This window comes from Marmota monax, unplaced genomic scaffold, assembly GCF_021218885.2.
Source record: "Marmota monax isolate L192 unplaced genomic scaffold, Marmota_monax_Labrador192_F-V1.1 WCK01_AAM20220418_F8-fsc00061, whole genome shotgun sequence".
Taxonomy (NCBI): domain Eukaryota; kingdom Metazoa; phylum Chordata; class Mammalia; order Rodentia; family Sciuridae; genus Marmota; species Marmota monax.
In genome coordinates this window covers 8,927,570-8,948,711 of record NW_026695230.1, presented here as the reverse complement: position 1 = coordinate 8,948,711, position 21,142 = coordinate 8,927,570, and the positions used below count along the sequence as shown (strand labels likewise).

General features: G+C 45.1%; 1 protein-coding gene across 3 annotated transcripts in view; it reads right to left on the bottom strand.

Moving 5' to 3' along the window:
* Positions 1-21,142, bottom strand: part of Abcc8 (ATP binding cassette subfamily C member 8) — a 74,320-nt gene that overhangs the window by 36,547 nt on the left and 16,631 nt on the right. For all 3 annotated transcript variants that reach the window (XM_046438330.2, XM_046438331.2, XM_046438332.2), the window contains exons 7-10: positions 16,421-16,585; positions 13,533-13,688; positions 9,041-9,175; positions 8,589-8,751 (exon numbers count right to left, since the gene is read on the bottom strand). In XM_046438330.2, the coding sequence (XP_046294286.1) occupies positions 8,589-8,751; positions 9,041-9,175; positions 13,533-13,688; positions 16,421-16,585 (619 nt within the window). The remainder of the gene's footprint in view (positions 1-8,588; positions 8,752-9,040; positions 9,176-13,532; positions 13,689-16,420; positions 16,586-21,142) is intronic.

Sequence of the window (21,142 nt, the reverse complement as noted above, 5' to 3'; positions counted from 1 at the left end):
AGTGTACACTGAGGATAGGGTCCCCAGCTTCAGGGAATCCCAATGCATGGAAGGACACACATGGCCATTACCCTTTTGGGGATCCCAGTCAGAAGAAGGAGGCAGAACTATGCTCCCAGGCAGCCCCTGATATGATAGGAAGATGAAGAACATGACCCTAGGAAGCTCTGGACCAGAGAGAAAAGACATTGTCCTCATTTGGGGGGAATTCCTAATCTGATGGGTGAGACAAAACCCATGCTGTGGGGGAACCCCCAGCCTCATAAAGTACATATGGCTAGAGCTCTTGACACATTGCTCACCTATGACCATAAGGCTTTCTTCCTTTTTTTTTTGGCAGTGCTAGGGACTAAACCCAGGACTTGTCTATGCTAGGCAAGTGCTCTCCAATGAGATATATCCCCAGTCCCCTTAAAAAAAAAAAAGTTGCCCAGGCTGACCTTGAACTTGCAGTCCTCCTGCCTCAGCTTCTTGAGTAGCTGGGAGTACAGACATGAACCTCCACCAACCATAAGGCTCCTTATTAATACCAGTGTCATACATGATTGTGCTTTAATTGCACTTCCTGATAAAGTCTGGGTGGTCTCCAGTTGTCCACCACAATGTCACCGCCCTCATTTGTAGTTGCTAGCAGTGAGCAGCATAGCACTACTGATTACAGTCACGGTAAAAGGGGTCCAGATATAGGACATAGGATATAGGATGGTCATCACTGGCTGGGGAGGACAGGAAAGAGGAGGACACTCATCAGGCCTGGGCCATTGGCATCACTGGCCACATAGCTCTGAATGAGAGGGAGCCCTACCTCTCCCCTAGAGGGTCAATTGCTCCAAGATGTTCCCTGGGGCAGGGGCCTCTCTTCTGCCTTCCTTGACCCATCCCCATAAATTCCTGATGAGGAGGGGCTCAAGCTGTAGAAGACGCATATGCATCAGCACCCACTGGCCCCCTGCCCCCCAGGCTGAGAGCCCTCCTTCACGTTCTGGGGCATAAGCTGGGAATTGGATTGTGAATTGGTGCAGTGTGCTTGGAAAGCAATCTGGTGCTTTGTAGCTAGCGCTACACAGAAGTTCAGACCTTCTGATCCTGTAATCCGTCTCCTGAGAATTTATCCTGAATAATCATTCAAGAGAAGCACAAAGCCATCAGCAAGATGGTGTTAGCTGCAGTGCTATCCATCACATTAAAACAAAGCCACAACCCCAGCAACAAAGCACCCAAACTAAATAAACTCGACACTTCCAACAGGAGGGACTGTCTTAGCAAATGATGGTACATGACCTCTCAGGGAGATTTTGCAGTTGCAAAGCATGTGATAATTGATATTTTATTCTACTGCATGTTTTTCCTGGTCATGATTTTTTTTAATTTATATTTTTTTCTGTTTTGTTGTCTTTATGCTTATAGCCATCAGAACTCCTTTGAGAAATCAGACAAGCTATAAATAAATTTAAAAGTGAACATTTCAATGCTGATGCAGCAATATAGAGAGTGATTATGACATAATTAATTTCCATGCTGTTCTAGCTATTGTATACAGATGATGAAGAATGAAAATGTGATTTTCCAGTTTCTCTACCTTCTCCTGGAAAGACGCCAGGGAGTTCCAGGTCCCCTTTGGGGTTGGGGACTAGGGTAGTGGGATCACTGTCTGCTTGTGTTCCAAAGGCCTCTCTGGAGACCATCCATGGCCCCTGGGGTGGATGTGACCAGCTCTGGAGATGCCAGTGCTGGGAACGGGGAGACCTGGGGCTGCTGTGGGCCCTGGCTCCTCTCTGAGCACAGCAGACAACTGGGGTTTGGGCATGGGTTGCTGGGCATCCACCCCCCTATCATGGGGTTGAAGACCTGAGGCCTTGCTCCCATTTTCCTGAACTACATAAAGCTCTGCAAGATTCTAAAGTGGAGGGAGGGATGGGATGGGAAACATAACCAATGATAGATTTCTCCCCTACTGTGGCACAGAGTGGGGTGACTCACCTTGATTTGATTCAGAAAAAAACAAAAACAAAACACAAAAGATGAAAAACATAACAGGATTCAAATCTTGAGTGATAGGTAGCAAGACATACTTGTTAAGTTATGTTAAGTGAAATAGAAGATGACAGAAAGACGAGAGTGTGATGTTGTTATGGAAGGTTAGATTACATGTGGGCAGGCCTGAAGGTGCTATCAAGCAAAAAGGTCTTCTGTGATGGTGTAGAGATATGGGTATTTTAAAAATTATTCTCTAAGTCTTATTCATTCAAAAATTATTTTTTGAGGTTCTCACTTATTTCAGGCTTTGGGCTGGGATCTGGAGGTACCAAAGTGAGCAAATGTATCAGCTTTTCCTACTCCCCATCCTAAATAAAATAATAAATCTACCAAATTCAAAAGCAGGGCTCAGTCACCATTCCCACTCCCCTGGCTTTGTCCATGGAATGCTGTTTGGCCTTGTGGGTGCCAGCCAGCACTGCAATACCAGGAGCTTTTCACTTCCTAAGCATCAAGAAATATTTCAGAAGCCTTGCATCAGGGAGGCACAGCCAGCCATTTGTGCCTCTGGTTAACTTCATCTTGGTTCCTTGCAGAGGGATGGTGGAGGGGCCTGCTGCCTTGCAGCCTGGGTCTAATTGCAAGTTGCACCTTCAGGAGGGGAAATGTATTTTGAAGTAACAGGGCTATTTCCCTTTCTGTCCAATTGTCAGAGAAGTAAACAGAGGGGGAGGAAAAGCAGGTAAATAGTATTTCTATTGCTGGAAGCTGTGGGAGTGCATCAGGAGGCCACTCAGTCAGACTGATTTGTGACTCCTAAATTGATGAGCCTCCCTGTTTCCTCCTCAGCCACCCTCCCTGCCAAACCAGGCCAGGACAACTCACTGTGGCTGCATCAACTGGCAGAAGGAAGGGCAGATGTTGAAGAATTTCAGAAGAGCTGGACGAAGGAAGGGGACGAGGTTTCAAGGTCACCTTGTCCCCCTATGCTAGCTGATCTGACCACTGAGGGGGACAGAGGGTAAGCAAGATTTGTAAATAACAGGCAGGCTCTGGGTTGGGGAAAGGGTCTATGCTAGGTGCCACCATCTTGCTGGCCCCCAATCCTCATGAGTGGCTGAGCTGTGTTTTGGGGTTTCTTTGTTTTTCAGGATGCAGTATGAAGACAGTCACATTGACTGACTGTGATTCAGACTTCTGAGCACAGAATGCTAAAAGAGATGGCAAACACATCTTTCACTTAAATGCCTTCCATGGCTCCCTCCTGAAGCACAACACAGATGGTCCTGCAGGAGCTAGTCTTGTTGCCTTTCTTCACCAAGTTCTGCAGGAGTTTGGGACACACCATCATCTCTCTCTGGAGGCCTTTGTGCCTGCTCACCCGGCTGACTCATGGTCAACCTGAGGGAACTAGCAGTGGGTTCCATCTCTGATAGGCCTTCCCTGACACCCACTGCTCCTGAGACTAGATTGGATACAACTTGTAACTCTTATGGGTAAGAGAATACCCTTTTCTGTTCTTGTCACTTATGACACTGGGCTTCTCCAGTAGACTGTAAGCAATGTGTGGGCTAGGACCAAAGTGTTCTCACCTAATGCCTAGGCAGGGCCTAGCTCATGGGAGATGCTCATTAATATTTGTTAAATAAGTGAAAAAAAACCCAAAAGACCCAGGCCAGGCAAGTAACACCAAAAAAAAAGGGGGGGGGCACAGATAGAGGGGCATTTGGAACTGACTCTGTGGCTCTGACCACATGCACAGCCGCAGTTCATGGACACAGCCATCCACAAGACTGTGAGTGCCTGAACCATGCCCAGTCCTTCCAATATCCACTTCATTCCATGCCCAGGGCTTCCATAAAGCCTGGCACAGAGAGAGGGCCCTGGAATTGGTGCTGCAAAAAGGTCAAAATGAACTGGAGGCCTATTGGTTGGTTGACTGATAGGACCTATGAAAATGCCTTTGTCTCCTCTGCAAAGCCTGTTCTCAAAACAAAAACAAAAACAACAAACAAACAAACAAACAAACAAAAACCAGAAGCACCTAGAGTTCTGCTGCTTCTGTAAGCAAATGAGGACTGAGCTGACTTCTAAAGGGACTAACCACAGCACCTGCCTTTAGCTTTCTCCCACTTTGTCTTCTACTCACTGAAATCCTATCTATCATTCAAGGTGCAGCCCAAGCCTTTTCTATGTTAATCTCTGTGTAACCTCTTTGGCCACTTGGGCTTCTTTCTCTGTGCTCTGCCATTTATACTGGCAGAGTATACTGGCTAAGGTCCTCCATGAGTCATTGCACCTTGCTGAGCTTCAGTCCTTTCTGCTATACAATGGGACAGTAGAGCCACACACCTCACAAGTCATAATGAGGATTAAGTGCCGTCAGACTTGCTAGGCAGCCAGCACAGAGCTGGCCACACAGTTTGATACTTATTGTCACATGGTTCTATGCATGTGCCCTCTGACTTCTCAGAGAGCATAAACCAAAAAGAATGCAGAGCATATCTTATGGTTCCCTGCATCATCCTGGTGCTTAGCACAGGGAGGGGCTCACATATACACCTCGTTTAGCATCCACTAAGTGACTTACATCTGTTTTCCTTCAAAAAGAAATATGGATTCTGATGTTGGGAAAGCTGTGTCTCTTTGCTTTTCAGTCTTCTGCGCCACCAGGGTGCCACATATGGGCTGTCAGTGACACTGACAATGAGACCATCAGATAGAGTATCAGAGGCAATCTTGTCTGCCCTGCAGGCTTGAGTGCATGGCCAGTCTGGATGACCAGACTGAAAGCCCAGCAGGCATCCTCGGCTTGGGCCCCATCAGGAAACATGACTCCCAGGCTCTTCTGTGTTGCCAGGACCCCATGACTGGCACCAGGGGTGAGAATAAGAGATTCCCATTACCTCAGCCTAATGACCTGTGTCTTGATCCCAGTAACAGGAGGAGGAAGTCCAGGAAGAGGCAAATGAGAACACACTGCAAACATGTGCCGATGACTGGGCAGTACCCCAACACCACCCATATCTCTCCCACTCCCAGGGCTGGTTCATGAGAAGAGACACATCTCTGGAAGGATGACACATTGAGCAAACAGAACCCACCTTTCAGCGCTCTACCTGAAGGACATGAGAACTTATTCCTTCCAGCTAGTGTGTGTTTCCATCGTTATCCAGCGCCCTCTCCATCACCTTTCCCAACCTCTAGCAATCACTATTTGTCTTTATGTGTCTGGCTTATTTCACTTGAATTCTAAAGTTCTAGTGCCCAGTGAGGGGACTATAGTTCACACTAATTATCAGGATTTGACTAGTATACATGGTATACATCTATCAAAATTATCACACTGTACCCCATAAGTACAATTAAAATAATAATTTTAAAAATACCTCCTTGAGGCCTCTTCTTTTTCTATTCCTTTCAGAGGCAAACCTGGCTGTTCTCTTTGTACCTATAGGCCACCTGGATGGGTTCATAGCCCTGGGAAGGCTCCTGCTTGGTTCCAGAGCCCCCTGCCCCTTCCAGAGTCATCTTGGCTCTTGACAAAATGAAGTCTCTTTCCTTACATCTTCGTGGTCACAAAGCCATGGCTTGTCTTTTGAGGGTCCCAAAAGGACAAAGAGAACCTATTTTGATGGGCTAGCCAAGAAACCTAGGCATTGTAGGATGTTGTTTACATAGGAAAACATGTCCCATGTTATAGTTTGGAATCCACAAATACACCTAGGAATATACATCTCCTAGGAGTAGTCAAAGTAGCAGCCACCTACCCCAGGTTGCATTTCCTGAGATTCTCCTACTTTGTTACTCACTGTGCCTAGAATCTTGAGGACCCAATGCCACCATGTTCCTTGCTGCTTACCTTCCCATTGTCCATGTCAGCAGTGGTGATCCTGCCCCACCTCATCCTGCCACGTTGTTGCTGGGAGAAGCCCCTTAGCTGTTGGGAGACGCCTACTCCCACCCCAGCAGCTGTTCCCAACTGCTGAGAGTGACTGTCAATCAGATATCTCTAACACAGGGGACTGTATGCAAGGGTGAGGGTTCTGTTAACCCAAACAGCCCAGAGACAAGAAGTTGAACTGACAGAGAGGGAAGACATGGACTTGGGCCTGGGGGCACTGACTTTCCTGGGTTCCCAGATGTTCCATCTAATTTCTCTTGTCTCATGGAGTGAGTGTTCAGCCCCTCTCTGAGCATCACAGGGTCGAGGATGAGGATGAGGAACCTGAACTGTCTTGGTGAGGAATCCAGTAAGCACGGGCTGCCTGCCATGCCCACAGCTTCATTCTGAGAAAATCAGGTCCTAGCAGGACTTTCTGTATAAATATACTATTATGGTTTAGATATGATATGACCCCTGCCAAAAGCTCATGTGAGATAATACCAAAACATTCATAGAAGAAATTATTGGGTTATGAGAGCCTTAACCTAACCAATGTATTAATTCATTGATTGGGAATAACTGGGAATTGGGAATAACTGTACGCAGGTAGGGTGTGGCTAGAGGAGGTAGGTCACCAGGGGCATGTCTTTGGGATACATGTTTTGTCCCTGGTGAGGAACAGTCTTTCTCTGCTTCCTTGTTGCCATGTCCTGAGCTGCTTTCCTCTACCACACTCTTCTGCTGAGATGCTCTGCCTCACCTCAGGCCCACAGCAATAGCATCAGCCATGGACTGAGACCTCTGAAAGCATGAGCCCCAAATAAACTTCTCCTCCTCTGTTGTTTTTGTTGGGTCTTTTGGTCACAGCGATGAAATAGCTGACTAAAACATGGCTTGTACCATGCCTAGTGGATGGCCTCGCCACTGCTGACTGGAGTGGAAGTCCTGCCCAAGGCATAGGACATCCTGGTCTGGCTGGCCCAGGGGGTGCTCAGTCCCAGTTGTGCCCTGCAGTAACCCTTGTATTGAGGGTGGTCACCTGACAGCATGAACACCAGGAACACACAGATGACCTGAGCACCATCTCATTCTCCACGAGGCTTGCTGTATGAGTTTATCTGGAAGATATTCCCAGCATATCCTCCATTAGTGCCTGCTCTGCCATCCCCACAGGTGTGTCTCTTCCCATTGAACCAAAAAGAAACAATTTTAGCTGGGGGAGGTGGTCAGCATGGACCAGCTCTCCTCATTTCCTCTTCTATTCCCACTCCTGTTATCGCCTATTCTAGATTGTTTCTCTTCACCTAAGAGTCACCTTGCAATACCCTCGCTTTCGTGCCCTTACCCATGGAGGTCCCTAGCACTCTGGAAAATAGCAAGAGAAGACTTCATAGGGTCTAGTCTGACTCATGCTGCTAACCTAAGGAGTAGCTTCAGGAACACAGTCCTCCCTGGGCCTCAGTTTCATCTGTAAAATGGTTGCCCAATGTGCAGAGAGCATTTTCCATTTACTCTTCTTGCCACATTCTATGCGGGATTCCCACAGATCTGTCTTCTCACAAATCCTCTCTTCGGGTTTGTTAATTCATTTAACTTGTCCATTGAATTAGTTTTTTCTTTTCTTTTTCTTTTTTTCCTCTCCAGGTTATTTTACTGGGCCCTTCTTATACATAATGGCTTTTAAACTGGAGCAGTCAGGGAACCCAAGTGAGGTCTGCCAGTTGCTAAATATCCACACTCCACTTATGCAATTCGGAGGTAACTACTGTGGGGTGAGTCCTTGGAGCCATGAGACCAACTGTGAGATAATCACCTGACCTCCACGTGCCCTCACTCTGGCCAGGGGATCAATGTTCACTGAATTAATCTCGATAATGAGAAGTTTAAATTCTGAAAGTTCTTTCTATTCTTTTCCCCTGATACTTTCCCCCTATGTTGCCTTGTTGGTTTTATACCTTCTTTTAGCTCTTTGGTTATATTAAATACATTTATTTTATTGTCTTGTAGACTATTCTATCATCTATAAATATTGAGAGACTAACTCTTCTATTTTTTGAACCTGCTGATTCTCATCTTAGTGCTACATTTTCTCTTGTGGCTTTTTATTTCCTTATTATTAGTTCATCATTCAACAGGAGTGATCACCATAGCAGTTCTATAGTTTCTGTAAAGTGGCTTTTATATACAAGTTTATCAGTTTTGATTTTTTTCTTGGATTAGGGTTCAAATCACTTGATTAGTATAGCTTTAGTCCCTATACCTGTGAGTCCCTCAAACTTGGACATCTGAACTCTAAGGATCTTCTTTTTCATGGCCCCAGATGAATGGAAGCTTCTTCTTAGCTTCCCCAGGGCAGTGGCAGCTCAGTCTGACTTGCTAAAAAGTCCTCACATTTAGAAGAATCAGAAACTGTTGTTATTTATTTGCTTACTGCTCCCTGTCAGTAACATATCAGGTCTATGAGGAATGAGGCCTCATCTGTCTTTCTCACTAGTGTATTCTAAAGGTCAACATGGTGACTGCTCAGCGGGCTCTTGGTACATGTCTGTGGGATAAATGAATGAGAGCTGTGTGATTTCTGGGGGCTCAGCTACCACAGTCTGTTGGAGATCCCCCTGGGTTGGATGACCCAAACCCTCCCACTTCTGTCACCATCACACCTCACCCAAGCCTATCCTTGCATGTAGGCAGCAGCACCCAGGGCTGGCCTGTTGGGCGGACTCACTGGAGATGGAGGTGTAGACAGCAAAGGCCCGGAGGCTGGTCATCTCCTTCCTGCGGGTCATCTCCACCCGTGTGCAGAAGATGTTCTCCCAGGCGTACAGCTTGAGCAGCTTGATGCCACGGAGCATCTCATTGGTCTGCTTCAGTCTCTCATTGGAATATTCCTGAGGGAGTCAGTGAGTCAGAGGGGAGATGCCTTTATATCCACCCCACCCAAGAGAGAGGCACTGAGTCAATGTCCTCATCCTTTACCCAGCTCCTGTTCCTACAGGGATGCTTCCTGCCCTTTCCTTTAATCCCATTTCACAGATACAGAAGCTGAGGCCTATAAGTGAAGTGTCCTACCCAAGGTCAATGACAGTGTGGATGTGGAAGAGGGGACCCGCTGATGTGAGGGTAGGGGAGGAAACAGACATTGAGGAAGGGTGGGGAAGGGGACCTTTGGACACTCACCAGTGTGCTCCGCTGGGCTTGGGAGAGTTTGGTGGCCACAAAGTACTGGACAGGGGCCAGTAGAATGATGACAGCTGCTCCAATTAAGGCACTGACCCCAAGGATGTAGTAAAGGAGAATCACACCCACGATGATCTGGAGGAGGGTGGCAGGATGAGTTCTCTGACCTGGAGGCTGCCCTGCCAGGGGACAAAATTCCCCTCCCCAGTTCACTACAGTGGGACAGGCCTTGGTGCCCAAGTTTCCAAAAGGTCTTGGGAAGACAGTGGGGCATGGGAGGATGTGTGACAAAGCATTCTCAGAAGGAAGGATGATCAACATGATGGGCTCTCACATGAGCCATTTCTGGGCTGGTAACTAACTGCATTACCTGCAAGGCTGCCTCACTCTCAAGCCTACTTTCCTGATGGAAGGGTCGGAGCTGACACTGCACCGGGAGCATAACAACATGTTTTGTTCTGTGTGCTGGATACTGAGGCTGACATTTTACTCTCATTGGCGAAAGGTGATCCCTGAACAAAGGGACAAAATTGCAGCATCCATGATGCAGACAAAACCAGCCCTTGGTGCAAGAGACTGTTTTTCACTCTCATGCTTTTGGTCTCTTTAAATTTTTAGTGAAGCTGGCAGGTATTCTTTGATAAGAGAATTCATTGTTTCTAGATTTATGTAAATGACTGCCTGCTTGTGAATATTTATGAGAAGGGTAAATCATTCTCACCAGTCCCCAAAGCACCAAGATGACAGTTTCCCAGGTCGCCATTAAAGGCAGGCACTTCGTTTAGAAATACAGGGCATACTTTAGAACCGATGTACTAGCTTCCTTAGTTGAAAAGAAAAAAGAAGGATTAAAAAGTCACCTGGGTTGGCCATGCAGTCCCTGAGCCCTGCACCAGACTAGCATTGAGCTCCCTGCACCACCCTAAAGTTGGAGTAGGCGGCAGTTCTGCAATTTCCATTAATCACAGAAAGCCTCCTGCATTAGCAGGTGTCTGAGAGGTTCTGAACTGACCCATCATCACCTGCCTCCCAGCGATTAACTCATGTTATATGCTGGCACAGGTGGGCAGAGGGCCTCGTTAGGAGATGAACCTCCTACCCTGGCCAGGCCCACCCTGTCATCCACCTGGAAAGTTCTCCCACATCCAGTCCTTTTCCACATGAGCTGTTTTCATAAGTAGGCAGTTCGGCTGTTCTTTGGCCACTGGGTTTATGCCACACACTGAGAAACCTCTCAGGGCACCCTGAGCCACTAATAAGGCACCTGTTGGGGGCCAGTGTCTGTACCCACACCACCTCCAAGGGACTGGCAGTGACTGGGGCAGGAGCTAGGGCTATAGCTATTGTTCCTAGGCTCCTTCTGATGCTTCTATGCCCCCTCCCACCCTGTTCTTCTTGGACTCCTTGGTTCATTCCATTCTTCTACAGTGGTTGGAATAGCCCTCTTGGGAGATAATACCAGAAATCACTAATTCCAGGTGTGCAAAGCAAGTATTAGGAATTAAAGGGCTATTCTTCACAGGTTATAAAGTATCTACTGTAGTGGGGAGATCACAGTCCCCGGGGTCTTTGGCCCTGAGTTATAGTGCAACCCCACCACTTATCAGTTGTGCAATCTTGGGCAAATTACCTAACCTCTCTGAGTCTCAGAAAGTATTCATCTTTAAAATGGTGATTATAATGCCTACTTCACTGGACTGTCATGAAGATTAAATGAACCTCTACAATAGGCACCTAAAATAGTACCTTGCATGAAGTGGGAGATCAATGCAAGGTGGATAACCTTTCTTTAAAATATAAAAGTCTCGTGGGAGCCCTGTCACAAGGGAACCATAGAAAGGAGATATGTTGGTAATGTGCTGTTATTAATTCCCTATGTGGCCTTGGACCCTTGCCCTCTCTGGGCTTCAGATACATATGGAATGAGGAAACAGGTTTCTACCATGGCTGAGTTCCTTAACCTTGATGCATGTCAAGGGACAGCCCCTAAAATTGCACGCACATGTGTGAATAAAATTTTTTTCTTTATGAGAAATAGAATTTGAAAGTATATGTAGAAGAGCAGTTGCCTAGAACTGGGGGCTGGGATGAGTAGACTGCCAATGGGGACAGGTTTCTTTTTGGGGTATGAAAATGTTCTAAATTTGTGATCGTTGCACAACTCTGTGATTATACAAAAATCCACTGAATTGTATCATTTTAAGTAGATGAATTATATCTCAACAAAGCTGTTAATTTTTTTAAAGTGTGTTACCAAAAAAAAAATAGATTATGCACGAGGAGAGCCCTTGGGACTCACACAGGAAGAGGAAAAGGAGCTAACTGCAATATTACAAAAAGCCTCTTGCGCTCTGTGGCCAACCAGGTTGCCCAGAGAATCCTGGCCAGGCTGTTTCCTTGCCTTGGGGCTGAAATTATATCTACTCTTTTTGAAGGGTGGTGCTGGGGATCGAATCCAGGGTCCTGCACACGCTAGGCAGGCACTCTATCACTGAGCTACCTCCCCAGCTCTCAACAGTCAACAGTAACTCCTGTATGCTGGCCAGATCTTTAAGTGGCAAAGGTTATAGTGTTGATTAATTAAAAATGAAAAATCAACCAAGTGTAGTGGTGTATGCCTGTACTTGGGAGGCTGAGGAAGTTTGGGAGCTTGGGGCCAGCTTGGGCAACAGAGCAAAAGCCACCTCAAACAACAACAAATCAGAAATCACATGCTATTTCATGATAAATATGCAAAGTAATTAATTAGTGCAGATAAAAGTCTCTGCCCCCTCTCTTGTGTGTAAGGTTTCAATTACACAAATGAGAGGGCCTGGGACAGTACTAGTCACCAGCTAGTACTCTGAGCAATGATGCACATGCAATAAACACCATACATACTAGTAACAATAACGTAACAGGTTCAGTGGGTGAAATCTTATAAAGCAGGTTGTTCAAGGGGACACAACAGAAAGAACTCGTGGGTAAAAAGCTGGTGACTGCAATAGATGAGCTCTCCAGGCCCTTTCATGCTTTTGTAGTCATTGCTCCTTCTTGGCAGAGGGGAGCAGGGCAATCTGAGCATGCATATGTAGTAATGGTAACTGCATAGACAGCTGTTCCTCCTGCCCTACGTTGTGTCTTCCTAGCTGTCTCCCTGTGTGAGTTGCTGCTTCTATTTTCCTTTAATATATTTTAATTCTACGTTTTACAGGCAAGGAGGACCAATACACTCCACTTAAGATTAAGGTTTATGCAATCTGTATTCCAAGAACCAATGGATTCTGATAAAGCCTCACTCATAGCAAACACTTAGATGTCAAGGGATCTGATGTTGCAAGTGACCACTGCTGGGTACTCTGCTTGGTGTTTACCTACATTATCTAACTGAATCATCACTGCAACTACAGAGAGTAGGAATTGTTCCCCTTTCACATATGGGAAAACCAAGGCTCAGAGAGGCTAAGTATTTTCAGCAGCCTGTCTCATCTAAAGTCCAGACACCTTCTACACTAGGCCAATCCTGTGGACCCTGAAGCCTCTCTGGAAAAGAGTCTGGGATTTAAGTTTCTGGTCTGAGCAGTGAGGTGAAAATTCATTCCCATGACAGGCATCAGATTCCATGGAGGAACAACTCCAGAGATAAGAGTGCGTAAGAGGCCAGGATCAAGTAAGGAGGATTCTCCTACTAACATCCAGGAAGGATGTGTCTGCTCCTGGGCCAGTGCTGGAAATTGTCCAGTTTCAAAACATATCACATTTTTAATTTCCAAAAATAATACACACTTATTGGAGAGCTTAGAAACAAATAAAGAAAACAAAAATCACTTGCAATCCCATCTTGGGGACTTCCACTTCCTTCTTCTGATTGACTTTGTGCAATGTATATATATATTGACTTTGTGCAATATATATATTGTATATATATGCATATTCAGTTTAGTAGGAAGCCTACTGCACATACTATTTTGTAACTTCTTTTTCTTTTTTTAAAGATACATTATAATCCTAGTGACTTGGGAGGTTGAGGCAGGAGGACTGCAAATTTAAGTCTCAGAAATTTAGCAAGACCCTGTCCTAAAATAGAATGTAAAAAGTGCTGGCGATGTAGCTCAGTGGTAAAGTACCTCTGGGGTTCAATCTCCAGTACCTAAATAAATAAATAAAGATACATCAGGATCATTTTGTAGTGTAATTAAGCACTTTGTTATAACATAACTTTTAGTGTCTGTAGAAATGTTCCACATGTGATTATTATACAGTTTATTTAAAGTTGGCTGTAGTTTCAAAGTCTTAATGACACAGCCATCTCTGATTATTAAGAGATGGTTAGACACTTGCAATGTTTGAGATACTAAAGGGACCCAGGGGTATACCTCATGGGGACCCTAAGGGGTAACAGATACAGGCAAACAGAATGGAAATGGTGAGTGCCTAGAAACTGGACACATGCCAGCAGATCATGGTTTTATGTCCTGCTTCCACCCCCATCCCACAAGCACACATTCAGTACCTGTACTGGCATAGCCCAGAGGTTTGGGCATAAGAAGAAAAACCACATGAGTTGGTTGGTGTCGATGGCCACCAGGTTGCAGATCTGCCCAGCAGTCATTTCCCCCATGGACAGGTTGGAGGTGGACAGGTGCATAATTTTATTATAAATCTTGGTCTAGAAGCAAGAGCAGAGTATTTCACATTCATCATCATCACCATCCTGTTCACCAGCCCAAATGTCGTGGTTCTGGAATGTGCCAGGGTTCCCCATGCAGCCTTAGAGCAGTTCTGTAAGGGGCCTGTGTTCCCATTCTAGTTTCACAAACAAGGCAACTAAAGGCTCAGAGAGGGAAAGGGTTTAGTTACAGATCAAGTCACTCAGGGAAGGAGCAATGAAATGAGGATGCCGGGAGCTCCTTTCCAGCAAGCAAGGTCTCTCCCTTGAGCTACAGGACTTAATTGGCTCTTAAATCTTAAAAGCAGATCTTTGTGTCCAGCTGTACTCTTGATTTACCAGGGGCCAGTGGAGAACACATTTCAAAGCCATAAAAATGATAAAGTGGGGAGCTGCCTGCTACAATGTGGCCTTGTCCACCCTGGGGCAGCAACACACTCTGGGATCAAGTCAGTCATCTGTTGAGTCTTGAAACAAATCAGGATTCAGTCTTGGAAGAGCGGATGTGAGACATGACCATGAATGCTAGCTAGTCACTCCCAGTACCATCCTGCACTGCAGCCACTCCAGGATCTGCATGGGGCTGTCAGGGAAGAGCCGTGGTAAAGGTTTCCCATGAGCTCTGCGTCTAACAGCTTTATGTGCTGAGTGAGTGTGCCTCCCAGAAAGATTGCAATTTTCAGGCTATGTGCTCTTGAACAAGGAAAAAGTCATTTCTGTCTTAAGTGTCCTAGGGATGCCTCCTCTCTAATGCAATTCTATTGTGCATCCTGCTGTAAAGTGGACTCCTAGTCTTTAATTTATCTTTTTATAAACTCAGGATTTTGGGGGGTGGAGGTCATGTTTTCTTAAAGGAGAAAGCTACTCTATGTCTGTCTGGGAATTCATAGGCATCATGGGTAAGGTTTAAAATAAGGACAATGATATTTTTGGACAAATCTATATACTTCCTAGGTTATGTGAGATAGGGTCTTAAAGGATAATCACCTACTTTCAATGAAGTGGGCACACAGAGTCAACTGTCAAGTAAAGCACTATTAAGTAAAGGCCGGGACACATAAAATTGCACACCAACTGAGAGCCAGTATATATTTTTAAAAATTATATATAATTCAGGAATTTCACATAATAACTTTTCATGCAAAAAAAACATGGTTATCCTCAAACTCATGAAGAAACAGACTCTCATCTATGAGTGTAAATTCTCTGTAAATAATTTTCTGGAAATCTCTGAGGGGAAGAAGGTTTTCTATTTTCTAATTAGTTTCCATGATAAATGCCAGTATTTTCTTTTTTGCGGCATACGGATCAGTCTCTGTTATTAATGCAAAAGATTTGGTTTGATAAAAACAATTACATGCTAATACATTAAGAAGCCACTTTTGGCTCTTTTAGTGTAATTGGAAAATTCTGGGCTGGTGTGATTTATGACATACAAACAGAAAATAGATTTAATCACAAAACTATCCAACCACAAAATTGGTTGCAGTTGTACAAGTCTGTCCGTCACTAGAGGGGTCTGAGCAAAGGCTGGGATTTTTGGAGAGATTTCTAAACTGAGCAACAGTTTGATTATTCTTAGCTTTGAAGTCCCCAAATCTCAGAAGGTCTTAGATTTTCCTGGGCACTTTCCACCATTCTTATATGGTGATGTCCTAAGGAAATACTCTGTTTTCTCCATGAAAATCCAGTGGAGGTGGGCAGTGCTTCCTGTATAGCTGTTCAGGTTTTGTACTATACAACAACACCAAGATAGCCAGGGTTCAGTCCCTGATACTCTCTCCAGCCCAGAATGTACCTTTCTCTCAGTCCCTTTTCAACAGAGCCTCTGATCCTAGCTCTCACAGGACCAGTCAATGTTACTGATTCTGAAGGACATTTTTGAAGGATTAGGTGGCTTTGGGATTTTACTACAACTTCATGGAATCACTGTGTATGGCAGAATCATTTGGCTGTCCACTCTCCCCATTGCACAAAGGGAACAAGCAGCACACATGGTCTCAGATGATTGTGTAGCTGCTGTATCCGTTCTGACTAAATGTGAAAAATTAACAAACTCCTGTCCTCTTTAAACTACTCTTCTGGAGGGTTCTCTTTCCAATCACTGAATCAGAATTCTAATGGAAACACTGTGGCCTTAAGTACCCTTATCACCACCATCTTCAAAGGGGCCTTGAATCCTCCCTGGCTTTGATGATCCTTCCCAGCAACTCTGAGAAGGAATCCACAGAAGGCAGGACCAAGAGTTTACACTTAAATGATACATCAGACGGACAAGTCTCTCTCATTAGTGACCCCAGATTTAAGAGCTCAAATAGATCTTAGTAGAGGCTAGGTAGATCTTCCATGTCTAACACATATCTGTTTTTGCACCCAAAGAAGATTATTTGGTAGCAGAACTCTGGAACAGCACTCAGAGAACGATTCTGAGGTTGCGTCTGCACTCAGCAAGAATGCCATGATTGACTGATGGGCGATGTCTGCCACGTTCAAGGGTACAGAGGCCCAAGGGCTGAGCAGTGGACATCCCGGGTCTAGTCCAAGGCAGAACCAGAGCCAGAAGTACTTACTACATGGCCCAGGTCCCACTTTTCATTATCCCACACTGCTTTCCTAATCATTACTTCCAAACACTAATGAAAGGCAACAGATATAAATTCACAGCAGAGTTTTTCTTGAGCAAACAATGCAGTTCTTATTGTGAAGTGAAAAAAAAATCATCATGCAAGTACCTGTATTGCTCCCCTCAAGTTAATTCCAGTTTCAATGGCCACGTAGTAGGATGCTTGTAGAAACGTCCTTTGCAGTAGGAGGGCAAGGAACAGAAGCACGGCTAAGACATAAGCATTAGCAAGGAACTCTTGGGATGAGACAAAATAAACTCCGAGGAATTGTGTCTGTTGGAAAAGAATGTTCAGAGGTAGTGCCATTGCCTGCAAAATGACAACATCAGTATGTATCCCTGCGCCATCATGGCCGTGATTAGTAAAAGACCCCTTGCTTGCAAAGCCTTGTGCAATTGTTTATGAGTGAAAAATCCGACTGGTAAGTCCAACTATACGTTCTTCCAACTACAGGGAGGGCAGCTTGTACCCTCCTCATCTTCCACTTAGGGGAAGGGAATGAGGCCTAGTTCTAATCTCAGACCCATAAATATGACTCTCGGCATTGTGGCCCAGGAGGGATGACTCTGAATGGAACAAGAATAAATAAAGCAAATCACAGAGAAGCCAAATCCAGAACTGTTAGAGCAAATCCCATGATGTGTTCTCTGCTGCAGAAATGCAATCAGCATCTGCCTTGTCCCCTACTTACCAACAGCCTGTTGTGTGGTAACTTCTGGGCAGAAAAGACCAGTGGGAAACCTGGCACTGTGATGCTCCCGGGGGAAAGATGGGAACTCAGGGCTTACAATAGACTAAAAAGATTTCAGATCTAAGCCCCCACGGGCCCAGCTGTGGGTTCCCAGGACCCCTCCTTTCAAATGGAGGTTCTTTCTCTGCACTTCTAACAAGATTTCAGATAATACCCAGTGAAGGAAAACATTTTGCCTTTGTTGCTAAAGATACCACAGAACAACAGTGTGTCTGTTTCCAAATTCAGCATCACTAGCTCCCAGGAAAACTTTGATCTTGATAAGTTCATCCCTCTCCAGCAGATGCACATCAATATTTCCACGAAGACAGAACTGTCCCCTTCCTGAGACTCTGCCCTGAACTTTGCATGCTATTTGGAAGGGTGTGGGAGCTGCTGCAGGGTAAAAAACAAAAGAATAAAGTGATGAGAAGGAGCACAAGGGCATGTCCCCAGCCAGGATCAAGCTGAGTGGGGCAGGACTCTCAGTGGAGAAATTCCTGGATCCATAAATTCCTGGATCTTGGCTATAGAGCTTCCTGATGGCAGAAAGACCCCACTCTTGGTTTAAGAGGGGGACTACAAACCAGCTCTCATTGCTCCCTGAAACTGTCTGGCTTGCTTATAGATGTACCTCTTAGCTTGGAGGGATGGGGTCTCTCTCTGTTGAGGGAACAGGAAAAAGACACAGGGAGACCACTGAGGGGTAAGTGCAAGACTCCAGACAAAGGCCCTACCATGGATGGACCCCTGGGATCTCTGTCCTATTTACTTATGAACCAGAGGGAAAGACAGAGGCAGGAGGTAGAAGGTAGAATGGCAAAGATGGGTTGGTGGCAGCAAAAGGGACCTTAAAATTAGGCCACAGGGGAGAGACTCGATTTTACAAGGGAAGAAGGGGCAGGCAACAGGGTCAGGTGTAGAACTCCATTCTCACAATGCTTCATGAGAAAGGTACCATCACTGGCCCCATTTTGCGCATGAGGAAATGGAGTCTCAGCATGGTTAAACGGCTGTGCCCAGGTCACATGCGGGTCAGGAGACAACATATGGATATGAATCGGTGTGATCTCAAGACATTAGCAGAGACCCACCACCTAAGCCTCATCCAGCCCATTTACCCTGAGTCAATCTCTGACAGGTGCCTGGCTCAGGACACCCAGGCCTATTTAACATGCCCTGGGAATTTTCTGTTCCACCAAGCCTTTACAGAGACCCAGCTCTGGACAGTAGAATCCATTATTTTAAAACAACAAAACACTCCGTGGGCATCATCCCAAGGGAAATAATTTAACATAAAGAAATAGTTGTTTGTCTCTAAATTAGGGTAAGAGGAGATACAAACCTCACACAAATGTCTAGCCTTTTGGAATGGTTGGGGACATTATGATACTCATGGGAACACAGTGCACCCAAGACTACCCATCAGCAGGAGAGTTCTTGAACAGCATGGAACGCCATATGTGCTGTGTCACAGCAACGAAGAGATTCACAGGCTGAAGAGTGAGGGCAGGAGAGGTCAGCTGAGCACACATGATGGCTAGATTGAGAGTGGTCCTCAATATTTGTACACTTTTAAAAAGCAACAAATTCTCTATGGCGGCTCTAAAGGCAAAATCTTGGTTCTTCTCTCCCCTAAAACACACCTTAGGCCTCTCCTGCAAAAAACAACAACAGCAACAAATTTCTGTGGGTCAAGAATTTTGAGACCCATTTAGAAAGAAAAAAAAAATGACAATCTTGCTGCAGGTGTAAGTCATTAGGTCATGATCATACAGAGGTATGACTGGAATTGTTCCCTTCTGTGTGCTCTGGAGCTTAAAGATGGTCACTTGGGTTCTTGCTTTCTATTTTTACAGGGGTCAAAAGGTGAGTTTTCCATCTGGGAAGCCCTGGGAAAAACCCTAAAACTATCTTTGATTGCCCACAGAATATCTGACATTGTCGTCATTGTCTCTTGAAGGAGATAGTTTCAACACTAAGAGTTCTCACTCGAGCTGGAATGGCAATTATTAAGAACATGAGGAGTAATAACTGCTGGTGAGGATGTGGGGAAGAAGGTCCATGCTTACATTGTCGGTGGGACTGCAGTGCGGAGACTCTTCAAAACACTAGGAATGGAACCACCATATGACCCAGCTATCCCACACCTCGGTTTTATCCCGAAGAATTAAAATCAGCGTACAATAGTAATTAAGCCACTTCAATGTTTAGAGCAGCTCACTTCACAATAGCCAAACTATGGAATCAATCTAGATGCCTGTCAGTAGATGAAAGGATCAAGAGAATGTGGTATACATACACAATGGAGTGTTTCTCAGCCATAAGAAAAATGAAATAAGAGCATTTGCTGGTAAATGGATGGAAATGGAGAACATCACGCTAAGTGAAATAATAAAGACTCAGAAAATTAGGGTTGAATGTTTTCTCTCAGATGCGGAAGCCAGAACAAAATAAGGGAAAGAAGGCAGTAGAGGAAGGGATTGGATATCATAAAGATACAGGGAAGATTAGTAGGGTAGAAGGAGAATGAGAGGGAGGGAGGGAGGAAGGAAAGGAAAAGGGGAAGAAAATGGAATGAATTTAACAAAATATGTTATATTCATATATAAAGGTACCAAAGGGAATTTCACCTTTATGTATATGTAGAAGAAAGGACGTTTAGAAGAGAAGGAAAGGGAGAATATGGGGAGGGAGGAGGGGAAGAAAGTGGGGCATGGGGATGGAAATCAAATTCTTTGCACGTGTGATTTTGTCAAAATGATCCCAAATACTACGTATAATTATAATGCTCTAATAAATATTTTTTAATTCAAAAAAGAGACAGTTTCAAAGGGATGGAACCTGGAATAGCTAGGTTTTGGTTAAGTAGGAAACAGGCTGGCCAAGAGGTTGGGGTGCTGCCCAGGGGAAGTCTAGTGGGAAGAGGGCCCTGGGACAATGGTTGTGAGAACACTGGCCAGCACCCTGAAGGTCCAACAGCTGGAGACAAAAGACCAAGGACCACAGCTTGCCATTCGTGGCAGATAAAATCTCTGGAAGCTCGTATGTCCTAGTTTTTTTGCATTTTCACATGCTCTCAGGGAAGAAGCTATGTTTGTTTCCAGGGCTTTTCCCTGGAAAATAAATACTTTTTAAAATTAACCAATGCTTCTGATCTTTATGCCCCATGGACTTTCTACAGAAGTTGTTGCACACGTCCCCATTTGGCAGTTGAGACCTACAGAATGTAAGTGACTGCTGAAGAGCATAATGAGGATTAGTTGCAGAGGTGGAACCAGAATTCAGGACTCCCACCTCTATGGTTCTGACCCTGTTGTCCTCTTGGACAGAGGTATGATTGGAATTGTCCCCTTCTGTGTGTTCTGGAGCTTAAAGATGGTCACTCGGGTTCTTGCTTTCTATTTTAGCAGGGGTCAAAAGGTGAGTTTTCATCTGGGAAGCCCTGGGGAAAAAAAACCCGAACTATCTTTGATTGCCCACAGAATATCTGACATTGTCGTCAAGAGCCTGGACCTGGAGGTCAGCCATATCTTAGTTGAATCCCAGCTCATCATACATTAGCCATTGTGTCCTTAGGTAAATTCTTGACCTCTCTGAGTCTGTATCCTCACTTATAAAATAAGCCCATCAAGGGTATACTTCAGGGGCTGGGGTAGTGGCTCAGTGGTAGAGCGTTCACCTAGCATATTTGGGGCCCTGGGTTTGATCCTCAACACCACATAAAACAATAAATAAAATAAACATAAAAAGGGTATACTTCAGAGAGTTTACTGTGAGGATTTATTATTCATTGCAGAATTGATTTTCCCAGTGTCTCCTGAAGGTCAAGCAGGAAGCTGGGTGCTAGGCACATAGAGATCATTCAATGCAGTTCCTGTCTGAACTCTTGGGAGATTCAGGGTCAAGCTGGAAAGAGACAAGGGGTGCTTTGATGTGGGAGCACAGGGCATGATAGAAGCACAGAGGGGGAAATTCTAATTCAATCAGAAGGCTTCCTAGAGGAGATGGCATTGAATGGAGTCTTGGTGGCTGAGGAGGAGCCAATGGAGTGAAGGTGGGCACTCCAAACCAGAGCAGCAAAGAGGCCAGTTTACACA